General features: G+C 36.5%; 1 protein-coding gene across 3 annotated transcripts in view; it reads left to right on the forward strand.

Annotated features, from left to right (window-relative positions):
• Nucleotides 1–12,923, forward strand: part of LOC589270 (protein unc-13 homolog D) — a 42,357-nt gene that overhangs the window by 10,477 nt on the left and 18,957 nt on the right. For all 3 annotated transcript variants that reach the window (XM_030999401.1, XM_030999415.1, XM_030999407.1), the window contains exons 5-13: nucleotides 123–230; nucleotides 1,226–1,285; nucleotides 2,169–2,235; nucleotides 5,474–5,663; nucleotides 6,348–6,392; nucleotides 6,966–7,046; nucleotides 7,619–7,703; nucleotides 9,031–9,132; nucleotides 12,635–12,831. In XM_030999401.1, coding sequence (XP_030855261.1) covers nucleotides 123–230; nucleotides 1,226–1,285; nucleotides 2,169–2,235; nucleotides 5,474–5,663; nucleotides 6,348–6,392; nucleotides 6,966–7,046; nucleotides 7,619–7,703; nucleotides 9,031–9,132; nucleotides 12,635–12,831 — 935 coding nt within the window. The remainder of the gene's footprint in view (nucleotides 1–122; nucleotides 231–1,225; nucleotides 1,286–2,168; nucleotides 2,236–5,473; nucleotides 5,664–6,347; nucleotides 6,393–6,965; nucleotides 7,047–7,618; nucleotides 7,704–9,030; nucleotides 9,133–12,634; nucleotides 12,832–12,923) is intronic.

A 12,923-nucleotide genomic window follows, 5' to 3' on the forward strand; every position in this document is an offset into this window, starting at 1 on the left:
TGATTATATTGACATTTTTTCCCTCCAAATTTGCCAACGTAACTATTTTGAATGAATGAATGAATGAATGATTTATAAGACATTTTCTTTGAGAAGTTTCTGTATGGTCTTTGTACATGTAGGCTGAGTTCTTCTACAAATCTGCTCTCATTACAATCAACCAGAGACTTGGGGTGAACTATGAGATGAAAGACCTGCCCAATGCTCAGCTCTTTAAGTATGCACAAGAGGTGAGAAATCAATCAAACCTGCTATACTAGTGGTCACCTGTCTACAAAGACCACACTTTTTGTTTCCCTTGAAAATGGTTTCTCATTGAAACATGTACTTAAGGAACCTGTCTACAAAGACCACCTGTCTACACAGACCACTTTTTGTGTTTCCCTTAGGCGGTCACCATAGAAAGGTTTGACTGTATATAAACAGAGTGTAATTCATAAAAACTATAAGTTAAATATCACAAGATGGTCTTATTTACACAATTTAGGCTAATTGATAGTGATTGATACTGCTTGTTCTGAGGGACTTTGCAGTTATTAATTAGTAGTGCCCAACAGTATTTTTAATATAGGAATGACTGTGTGTATTAAAAGAGAAAGCCCCATTTACCAATTCATTTCAAGGTATGACAACGCTGAATAATGATGAGAGACAATCCTGATGTTCATGTATTAATTTCATTATTTACATTTTGTAGAGTGGTTTGGAAACAGTCTATCTACTGGCATTTGAGTTTTTTGTTGTCATCATTTGTGCGTGTGGTTGCCACCTTTTAATTCAGGATGAGGCAGAGCATACAGGAAACCGGTTTGCAATGTCATTGTCTGGTTTCATGTTGCTTTTGAAATCATTTTTATAGCATGGTGAAAATATGATATTTTGTAACTGTACATTTAGGTGTATGAATAGTGGTTAGTGCATTGTAATATTTGTGTGATTAGGAATGCTTAGATTCTGTTTTGTGCAGGAAATGTCTGGTACGCCCACATGTAACTGAAAGAATTCTCGTGATGATGATAATGATGGTGATGATAATGAGGATGTTGATGACGAGGATAATGAATTTGATGATGAAGGCGATGATTATAATGATAACAGTGGTTGATGACAAAATTGATGATTATGATGATAATGATTTGCAAATTATGTTTCTTGGATCTTTAATTAAGGAACCATAATTCCTTTCCCGTCACCCTCTCTTTCCCCCTTTTCTTTTTTTCCACAGACCTTGAATGTAAATCCCCAAGAACATGAAGCACTATTAGAGAGAGTGTCAAATAGCCTGGTAAGTTAGTCACTGATATATTTTCAAATGAAAATAGATTAAGCCCTGAGAGTCCATGTACAGTTCCAGTCAATGATGATGTATCCTGTATGTTTCCACAAAGCTGCATACCGGTATGTATTCAGCTTTGTCTTGTTATAAGTTATTTTATTTCTAAAGAGGAGCAAGATCACAGTTTTCCTTGCTTCATGTATTACTAATAAAATATCTTGTTATCTAACCAGTGTTATCTTGTTTTCATTCAGTCATTAGTCTTTTGTAAATGTGCCCAATAGGAGCATTTAGACCTATGTTACTAGGAATCTAAAAAAGCTGTTAAAGGGATCTGGTAATTTTGTCTCAGATTCTAAATAAAATCCTTGATTTAGCTCATCCTGCAATGACAATTATAAACCTTTAGGTCAGTCAGGAACCCCATGACTTTTACAAGCCAATCGCCTGTCTGATTATGAAGATATTTATGATTGGAAATCGAATCCAAATTTTGTGTTTGCCAAATGGTTTTCACAACACTAGAGTCTATTGGGGAAAACGAGTATGGTAAAACCGGTCACTCAACTTTTTTGAAGCGCAATTTTTTTTTAGGGCTTCAATATTACACTATATTACAGACACTGATAACATCTCAGCATCTCAGATTTAACATTGTTACACGATGCCTTTAAATGTAGTTAAAAGCTTTTGAAATATTAGTAATGTCAATATGGCTGTTTATATTATTTATGTCGCAAATTTTTTATAGATTTGATATTTAATTGAGCATTGATTTCCAATTAGTACTTGTACATCAATTTATCTCTCCCCCCCTCTCTCTCTTTCTCTGTTTAACTTAGTTTTACTAATACTCTCTCTTTGTCTATCTTTCTCTTTGAACATTTGACAGCCGCCTGCTCTAATCATGGTTGTGGATGTAATATCAGCTAAAGGTTTGCTGGCAAAAGACTCAAATGGTAAGAAAAGAATTCAGTTAGGAAAATAAGAAAATTAAGATTATCTTACATTTTAGACTGGTCCTTATAATGTTGTAAGAGTGATACATTTCATAATGGCATACCACACAACCTAATTTTCAATTCTGGAATAAGAGGAATGAGTTCCAATATGAAGAATATTTTGCTGATTTTGCACCCTAGTGCCTGATGTGTACATGTTCTAATAATTGGTGAGACATGCATATTGATAAATTGTTATGTGGATGTCACTTTGATAAATTTGATAATTTAGTTAAGAAAATTGAAAACAAACAAATCAGCACTTAAGTGTTTCCAAATCCTATTTTGTACATTGTAAATGATAAGTCGTTTCCTGTGTTGAGTAAACACCATATCTCCCTTTCCAAATAGTATGATTTCCCTTTGATAAATGTGTGAGTGCATACAGTTGTACAGTGTGATAATTAATTTGCGTGGGCATAAAATGAATTGATAAGAAGGATTAGAGTAATAACTATTTTTAGGATGAGCTTTGTTTACATTTATCGCTGAGTGTAAGGCAATATGGATATTGTGTTTGCAGTGCACTCCTAAGCACGGTACGGAAAGGCGTTTTTATTTCATGAGTTAATTGCGAATTTGCTCTAGTATCCTATTGCTGCTCTGTTGTTAGGAAGAAATGTCACGGACTTGATGTGCTAAACAGAGAGAAGGTGAAGGGGTATGGAAAAGAGAGAGAGAGGGAGAGAGAGAAGGAGGAACTGAGGGAGGAAGGGAAGGAGGGAGAGAGGGAGGGAGGGAGGGAGGAGAGAGAGAGAGAGAAAAAGAGGAAGTGAAAGAGGGATGGTAAGAATGCATGAAGAGAGTGAGAGAGAAAATAAAGAGAGAGAGAGAGAGAGAGGGGAGGGGGGGGGGGGTTAAAAGGAGAAACATAGATAGAAATGGAAAAAAGGGATTGTTATTTATATTATAGCAACTTACAGTTTGATACCTTGTTGGTCTAAATGTATCAATTTACTTTAAGACCTGATTTTAAGACATGTTTCCTTTTTATAATGACAGCACTTATCATACCTTCTAAATAAACTCATACATTAATACATGTATGTTACCCTTTTTATGAATTTAAAAAAGTTTAATATTTAAAAATTTGTACTTCAGATGGATAATGGCTTTTATCTAATTTACACTAAGAGTGTGTGTGCATACGTACTTCACCTTCGTAATAACTGAACGTGATCTCCTACTATTAAGTTTTTTTTCGTTTGTCATGTCCACATACTGTAGTCGACGTCAAAGATGTGACGTCATTTCAGCGCTTTGCGCATGCGTCGGTCATCTGGCGTCGTCGGGCCAAATTTGCGAACGCGTTCATCGATGATTTGAGCTTCGTCAGAAAACTAGTAGTGCCCTATCGTCAAAATGACGTCATCTTGCTACATCGCAGCGTAAATCAGAAAGTAAAAACAGAACACGGGACTACATGTATGAGTACATGTAATATAGATGTTCTCTGTAGGTTTCCTAGTGTGTGAGGAATCATGATCGAAACCTGTTTAGTAGGCTTCCACGTGGTGTTACCAAAAGCCTTCAATCCTGAATGAATGAACACAGAGTCCAACCGCTGTTGTTTATGTTGTGAAAATAACTTGATGTACATGTACATGTAAATTTATTTTGAGAGAAACTAAGAAAGCATCTTAACATAGTCATTAAAAAAATAAATTAGTGAGCTATGATAAGGATAGCCGAAAGAAAGTTAACTTTAATAAAATCCTATTAAACTGATAAGATTGATTTGCTAATGGAAATGCGTGATGACTGTCAACCCAAAGAATACACATTAAACCATAATTCTGGCGAGTAATGACATAGCGAGCTGAGAATCGACCTTTGGTATTCTTGTGTTTGCATTTCATCTCTTTTCTGACGTGTGCATGCAAGCGTCTTGTCTGATGTTTGTTTAATTACGGTCATGTCTGTGTGTGTACTCTTAGCCAGATCTTTTGGACAGCTTGATTTAGTCTTCAATTCCATTCAATTTAATTCATTGATGGTTGACTGGCAGCCTTAGAGACTGAATTGTACATGGTTTTACAGTGCAAGTAACATAAAATATTCAGACAAATTGAAAAAAAAAGTACGTGTAAACTAGAAAAGTAAAAGAGACACAACGTATAACATGAGTTTCAATTACAGGTATAAGTTTGAATAAACATTAGGCCTAAAAAAAAGATGTTGTATTGCCCTTTAGATGCCAGAACATGGGTCCGTGGGTCAGAATTAACCCCCTCCCCTCTTAAAAAAGCGGCTGCGCCCCCAAAACTCAAAACCGGGAAATGTTGCCCAAATCTCGCTGGTTTCTAGCTGGTGCAGTGCATGGTATATACACGTACACAAGGCCGGGTTTACATGTTTAGCTAGCAGGATTTCGAAACTAGGGCAGAAGACGAGTGAGAATTTGAGAATAATTATTTGTTATGATTTTATGCATTTGTAGATCCCATTTTCCAATTTTTTGTTTTTGTTTTTTGTATTCATTTTTTCTCTTGAAAACGGTAAAAAAAAACAACTTTATTTTAAAGCCAACCATAGATTTATTATTGCATTATTGTAATATAGCGTTTGTATGATTAATACCTAATAGGCTATCAATGGAATCAGGTTTTATTGATGTACATGTATAAACATTTTCTTGCAGGCTATGGTTACCTTTGACCCATCGATCCAAATTGATTATTCATGGAGATTCTAGTCCAATGATTTGAAAGCTCAGTACTTAAGGGATTAGTTCAGTATTATAGAGATGGATTCTTGGTGTATCTGTTGAAGAATGCAGTGATAAGATAGAGACATTGAAATGTTTGCTGATAGCATATTTGAGAGAGATAGAAAGAAAAGGAGAAAAGGAGAAATAAATAAACAAAAGAGATGGAGATAGAGAGAGAGAGAGAGAGAGAGAGAGAGAGAGCAAGAGGGGAGGAGGGGGGGGGGGGGTAAATATGTTCAGTCACCTGTTGAGCTGAACAGGGTATGAGATGATGATGTTACTTTTTATTAATGAATACATTACCATGGAATTTAATCGGGGCGAGCACCATTTACTCTTTTATAAGCTGGATCAGATTTGAGTTTATTTTTCGAAGAAGCACCCCTTCTGTGCCATTCTACACACCCACATTATCAAATTATCTTTTCTTAATCCCTTAAATCCCGCTGTTTATTTGTTTCACTCCGTCCCATTGGTCTACTACAGGTCTGAGCGATCCATTCTGTGTTCTGGGCATCGTCGCTCTGTGGAGGGAGAACACTTCGGAAGGTGGAAAGCACAAGATGTCGCACTCCAGGCACGATCTCCTGCTCGACCACGCAAGCAAGGACTCCCTCTGTGTCACGGAGGTCAAGGAGAAGACCCTGTGTCCGACCTGGAGGGAACAGTTCAGATTGTAAGTCATCAGATCAGGCGGGTGTTTCATAAAGACTACGATCGACTTTAAGTTGGACTTAACTATGGCAAGCCGTTCATGTAACCGTTTGCTCTCACCATTTACTGGCATTGGTCTCTCAATAGACGTACAAATCGTGGTCACAAATCTACAGAATTTACATTTTTTGATAATTCATTATTGAAGGAAATTTTTTAATTTAAAGATTGTGAGAGCAAACATTGGCATGAACGGCCTGCCATAGTTAAGTCCAACTTAAAGTCGATCTTAGTCTTTGTGAAACACCCCCCTGGAGTCATTTTTTAGCCATGATCTCACTCATTACTTGAAGCATAGAATTTTGATAGAAAGCCATCTTCAGGTGTGCTCTACATACACAAGATGTTTCATATGCTTCTCATACATGTTCATGTAGCTTTTGGCCCTTCATCATCATGGATGTTCTCTTCCAGGGCTGCTAGTTTTCAGGCTTGTACAGATCATATAGAACACCAGCCTGTATATGTCACTTTTCCAGTACGTTAAATAAAAACAACTCATTCCCTTTTTGTTGACGAGTTGGATAATATCAATTGTTTTTTGTTCTTCTTGTCATATAAAATATAAAGTAGCATTTTATCTATTCCAGGCACTTTATACAGTCATGTACCATATTCTTATCTTTGTATGAATCTTTCTCTGCAGTGATGTTGGTGATGTCAACAATGAACAGCTGCAGGTTGAAGTGTGGTAAGTTCTACTCATTCTTTCTCTCTTCCCCCCCCCCCCTCTTCATCTTTCTTCTCACTCCCCTTCTAGCTGTGTCTCTCTGCCTGTCCGTTTGTATGGATGTATATGTATGACAATTTAAGTCTTTATTTGTGATGTGCATGTAGATATTTGTAGATAATAGCCATGATGAAGTGATACATCAAATTTAGTCGGCCCTCCTTCCCTTTCAATTTCATGTTTCTTTAAAGTTTTATGTATTGTATTGTTCAAATTGATCTATACATGTATGTATATAAATATGTGAATATGATAAAATGTACCATCATTGTAAATATGAATGATTGAAAGAGGAAAAATAAATGAATTGAATTGAATTGAATTGAATTGAAAGAATAATACTGTTGTGCCATCTAAAATTAAAACACGTACATATTATTTCTTCCTTCCAAAGCGCTCAAAAAAAGAATAAATAAACCTGTGGTTATCCTCAATTTACCAGTTATCGATGTTTACGATGCTTAATCTTATTTCTTGACATCATTAGTAACTTTTGAAATCTTTCATTTTTGTTCCTATTTATGTTTAATACAGGGATCATGATGAGGACTCTTCAGTAGGGCAACTTATAAAGAAGAATGCAGGAGATGTTTCCAATCTGAAGGGTATGGGAAGGTATGTAAACATAATAGCTTTTATTAATAGATTTGGTTCCTAAAAAGAGAAATTAAGGAGAATGCTGTACACTGTACATAAAATGGCTTGTTCAGATAGTTTGCAGCCAGTTTATATTTTTATTATTGTTATTATTATATGGAGATGCATGTAGGAATGAAAGCAATCTATACTGTCCACTCCGTGTTTGATTGCATGAATCTTTTTATTCCTTCTGAAGATTAACATTTGTAGTATAGACAGCAAATATGATTCAAATTACACATGATGAGAAGCATCAATATGTACTCAGAGATGATTAGAATCATACAAATGGAAAAACCCAATCTCTATGTGGGTTGGTCTAGCAATAATGTCAGCTCTGTCTTTGCCTACAAAGTCAGTGGACCCCGGCTGAGACAATCATATCTGATTGATATTTTTTGTCTGTAAAATCCCAAATTACAGACACACACACACACACATGTATGATATGGAGTGAAAACTACCCGTTCTTCCTGGTAGGCATTACCTTGACCACATAGGCATTACATTATTTGTATACTAATGTCTTGTTTTCCTGTGCTTGGTAGATTCTTTAAGGAGATAGCTCAATCAGCCAAGAAGGATGGAAAGAATCTGGATGACTTCCTAGGATGGGTCACCATACCACTCAATGTAAGTAAACGTTGTGTGGAGCATCTGACCATTAGGTTCTATATTGAAGGGTCAGTGACACAAAGACGTAACTCCATTTTGGCCATTTTTAGAAAAAGTGGTTTATGTGTCACTGAGCACTTGGGCCATAAGGAGTTAATTCTATGGTTGCGTTTATCGTGTTTTGCCACTAGATATGTACATATCGAACCCCACTATCGAACCCCACTATAGAACCCCACTATACGAGAGTGATTTGCGGGATGTCGCATTTATCGTCTCTTCACGATTCAAAATAAAGGCCTTGTGTCTGCGCAGCTGTTTTGCGCCGTTTGACCCGGGAAGCAGACAGTTTCTCGGAGGTCAACTACACACACATGCTTGTACGCAACACATGGAGCGCGCTAGCCTCCGAACCAGAAATTAATCTGGGAAGGTCCGATTTGTATGTGGGGTTCAAAACAGCTTTGCATTTATCATCTCTCAGAAATGTGATTCTGGCTGTATGTCACATTCAAAACACACCTTTTTGTGTCTTAGACGTTTAAAAAAGGCTTTGCGTTTATCACCTTCAAAATTTGCCTGAAAGACGTTTGAGAAACCTGATTCTAGGCAAAAATTTGGTCAATAAAGGCACCCATAGTTTCACTAGCCATTGACTTCAATGGGGTGTTGGGTGGAGTTCATTTTTTTGTGTTTCCTGAAAAGCCCACATTTTTCTGAACATTTTGATATCAAATACTCATTTTGGAAAAATATAGGGTTACATCTAGGGTGTCACTGAACCCTCGATATGTAGTAAAAGAAGTACAAGCTGTAATGATATTGTTGACACCAGCAGGACATATCTGGGCCAATCCTAATGGATTATGAGGCGACAGAATTGAGTTCAGATGGAGTAGAAAGCTTGTTACCGGATTGTAGGAGCCATAGTTGTAATTGAAACTTGTTAAGGTTAAGAAAGGTTGTTAAACTTTATTTAATACCAAACAAACTAAGAGTCAACTTTCAAGAGAGGATGATTTTGAAGATGATACTAAATAAGAGACTGTTGTCAAAGACTAGCATATCTTTTTCTTTACAGTACTGTATGTTTAATGTTGGGCAATCATGTCGGACTTCAGGGAAACAAATATGAAGAACAAAATTAGTTTTCTGATGCAACAGGCTTTTTTTTAGCATTTAGCTACATGTATGTGGTTGTGTGTAGTGTAAGTATCATTGTTGCATACAGTACATCCATGCAGTTATCATTTTGCTAGGTTAATTTTTTGATTACTTCATGTCATAAAGGTGTTCTCTCCCGATAGAATGAAGCTTTTTCTCTTCTGTTTGCTTCCCTCTACAGACCATATCAAGTCAAGGTTTAGAATGTTCTTTTCCTCTGCAAAGCCGGGGAAAGAGTAAGGTGGAAGGAGAGCTCAAACTGAAATTACAACTAGCACTCAAGGTACAGTGTATGTCGTAAAAATGGATCACAAAATATGTCATTTCTATTCATACTGAGCCTATCATGTGGTTTTTATACTTGATTAGAATCACTGGTACAAAATGATAAACCCATTCATTAACCATCATTTTGAATTAGCATGTTTTTTTTTTATTGTTAAGGTAAAACCTACTGCTATGTGTCAGTTTTATGAAATTCTCTACCAGTAGTTTAGCAGTCGTGTTGGTGGATGTCACTTCAGCATGTTATTTGTATCGTCCATCTATAACTTATTACAACACTAGCCTCTTTTTCTTTTAATTTTGATATTTATTGACAATTTGCATGTCCCTTGTACACAGTGGCATATCTAGAGATTAAGGCGCCCAGGGCAAACAATCCAATTTTACCCCCCCCCCCCTCCCCTCCTCCCGGCCAAACTTATCTTCAAAACTTTACAAGCATGAGAGAAAAGTTCCTGAGCAACAGGAGTTTGCCTTTTTTAATCCCTAAAACACATGTCATTGATTTTTTGTGTTTTAGACCATCAAACAAAAACAAATTCTTATGCAATTCATTCTCTGCCCCCCCCCATTGGATAAGCCACTGATTTTACATGTATCTCCACCTTTATCAATCACCTTTCTTACATGTGTGCAATACTTTGATGTGAAATAAAGAAGTTTTGGATAACAAGCAAAATTGTAAACTTCATGTCCCAATTTCTGTTCTATATTAGCATTTTAGATTAGGAAACTCACTCTTGCATGAATATACTCTTTCGTTTGTTTTCAACCTTTTTATGCCTCCATTACGAAGTAGCTGAAGGCATTATGTTTTTGTGTTGTCCGTCCGTCCAGTCGTCCGTACGTACGTCCCTTTCTCGTGATCGCGTTTTCTCAAGAACCGACTGATGGATTCCTGCCAAACTTTGGTCATGTATGTAACTTGCAGAGCCAATGAATTGATTATGTTTTGGGGTCACGAGATCAAAGGTCAAAGGTCACAGGGCTCATTATGTATGCAAAAATAGCTTGTAATCGCGTTATCTCAAGAACTGATTGATGGATCCCTGCCCTACTTAGGTCATGTATGTAATTTGCAGAGCCAATGAATTGATTAGATTTTGGGGTCATGAGGTCAAAGATCAAAGAGAACCTGTTAATGGATTACAATTGAACTTGAATTTGAAAAATTGCTTCTGTTTTGGTTTGTAAAATTGCTCTATGACAGAGGCATCATTTTCGACTGCACGCAGTCGAAGTTGCATCTAGTTATTTCTGTTTTCATCAATTCATTCTTGAGTTCATGTCTATGGTATCTTTCCTTTATTCTTCTTCTATTTTTGCAATGCTTCTGCTTAGAATGAAGAAGTTCTTGATAATAAGCAAGAACCCAAAACTTCATTCGATCCTAAGAACAGCAAAGAAAGCCGGAAAAAAGTCAAGAAGAAAGAATCTGATAAATTTTCTCAGTTTAAGAAGAGCAAGGTCTATGTAAGTTGAGAGTGTTTGAAAGAATTTTGGTGGAATGTTCTGTTTTTGTTCACAAGATTTGAATAACACCTTTTCTGTTTACCATATATTTTACTTTAGTTTTCATAGTGGTTCTCAGTAGATTAGCTTTTATTTGGTGGTAGTTTGAATGTCTTCTTATGCTCCTTGGGTGCCATTTTAATGAGATCAGTTCACATTTACATCACTGTATGTTTCTTCTCCAAAAGCTCCCATTAATCTGAATACAGTTGATTATTAGCTGTTGATATGTTGGCCAAGCCTCTGACAATCTTTTGAGACATCACTAGTAAATTTTGGTTTTTAGAGCCATGCAAGAAATATGAATACGTATGTGAACTGATCTATTACAAATCAATGGATATTGATTGTGATGTGATGATTGTCTTGAGCATACAAGTCATGCAAGTTCATGTGCATGTGCATGTATGGTTGTTCACATCAGTTGCAACTCTTTTTAGATGGGGCACTCTTCTATTTCAATAGCCACTTGTGCTTCACTTGTGCAAAGTGAGTTTTATTTGTGTTTGTGTTTTCAACAATAAGTGTGTTTTTCTTTCAGTTTCCATGTGCAGATGTGTAGAATGTGTTAATTTCAGAAATGCATGAAGCATTTGTTGTAGACTAGACATTGTGTAGTGAAATCGAAATACTGGTAGTTGCAAATCTGTAGGACAATGTTAGAGCTGGCATTCCTGTCTTGTACACGTACTCTGTTTTTGTATGATTTATAAAAGTGGATTTTACTACCATCACATTCTGAGTTGAAGTTTGAACTTTCCAGTCTTTAATCACTCTGCTAAAACAATCTGTTACATTTTTTCCACCACATTCTTTGCCAGCTTTGTTATTGATTGTCCATTTCTTTGTAGCTTTAATATATTGGATTTTTATTTTCTTTGATTGGATTTAGTCACTTTTTATTGCTGTTAAGCGTGTAAGTTCATCAGCTTTCTTTACTTGTCCTCATGATCATAGTGCATTTTACTTTTATGTCCTTGCTTTGATTACTAGTATTTGAAGTTAGACTTTGTGGGTTGTAAGTGTGACTTTGATGGTTTCACGTATTTGGAAATCAGAGATGAAAAACGGTTCTTTTAGGTTGAAGTGATTTACATTAATTTGGCTATGGTAGTCTGATTAACATGTTTTAGTTAGTGAGGGGGATATAGCTAATGAAATGCTTGTCAAAGTTGTTGAGAAAAGAACAAGTCCAACAAGGGATGTGTTGAGGAAGAAAAGACTTGGTCATATGATGGACAGGATAAAGATGCTTCTGGTAATGCACTAAAGATGTAGAGGAATGGAGGTTGCGGAGACCGATAAGCTAAAGATGGTGGGAAAAGAACTATTTATTCTCTTTTTTTCAAATTAAATAAATTACGGTATTTAAATTTCGCAGTTTGCAACATGTTTTGTTTTGTTTTTGATAATTGCGATACTATCTATACAAAAAATTGGGGAATTAACAGTATTTTAAACAAGAAAATCTGTAGAAAGGACAGTCATATATTTTGTCTATGGGTGAGAGGGCTAACACCCGCTGGAGGAGGAATAAAACGACACCACCAAAACGACTTAAGACCAACTCCAAACCTACATATTTTTGGCAAAAAGAATAGATGTAATGTATTATTTCTATTCAGTCTATTGTCAGTCTTGGAAGTGTTTCACAAAGACAGATCAACTTTAAGTTTGACTTAACAATGGCAGGCTGTTCATGCCACTGTTTGCTCTCACCAGTCTGATCTTTAGATAATATTTTTTCCTTCAATAATGAATTATCAAAAAATGTAAATTCTGTAGATTTGTGACCATGATTTGCACGTCCCTTGAGAGACCAATGACGGTAAATAGTGAGAACCATCAGTGGCATGAACAGCCTGCCATAGTTAAGTCCAACTTAAAGTCAATCTTAATCTTTTTGAAACACCCCACTGGTGTTGGTCCCGTCGGTGTGACTGGGCCTGTACGAGTGTTAAACGATTGCTTCACTTGTTCGTTTACAGAAGGATGCGCCCAAGGCAAGCACGGAGGCCATGGGGGCTACCCACCAGTACCTCTGGTATAACTTCACCCATCATGAGGTGTGTGATAACGCCATGACAGAGTACAGATGGAGCGGTCAGCTTCCTCCAGCACCCAGGGCAGTCCTGCATCAACTCGCTCAACAACAACAGCTACCAGAAATCTACCAACTTGCCAGGTTATTCATCATTCTTCAACTTGTTCTTCTCCTTCAAATGTACATGTATTAATAGTGATAAAATCAGAGGGTTCGCATTTTCTGTAAATCTG

This window comes from Strongylocentrotus purpuratus, unplaced genomic scaffold (assembly GCF_000002235.5).
Source record: "Strongylocentrotus purpuratus isolate Spur 01 unplaced genomic scaffold, Spur_5.0 spur5_contig_861, whole genome shotgun sequence".
Classification (NCBI taxonomy): Eukaryota; Metazoa; Echinodermata; class Echinoidea; order Camarodonta; family Strongylocentrotidae; genus Strongylocentrotus; species Strongylocentrotus purpuratus.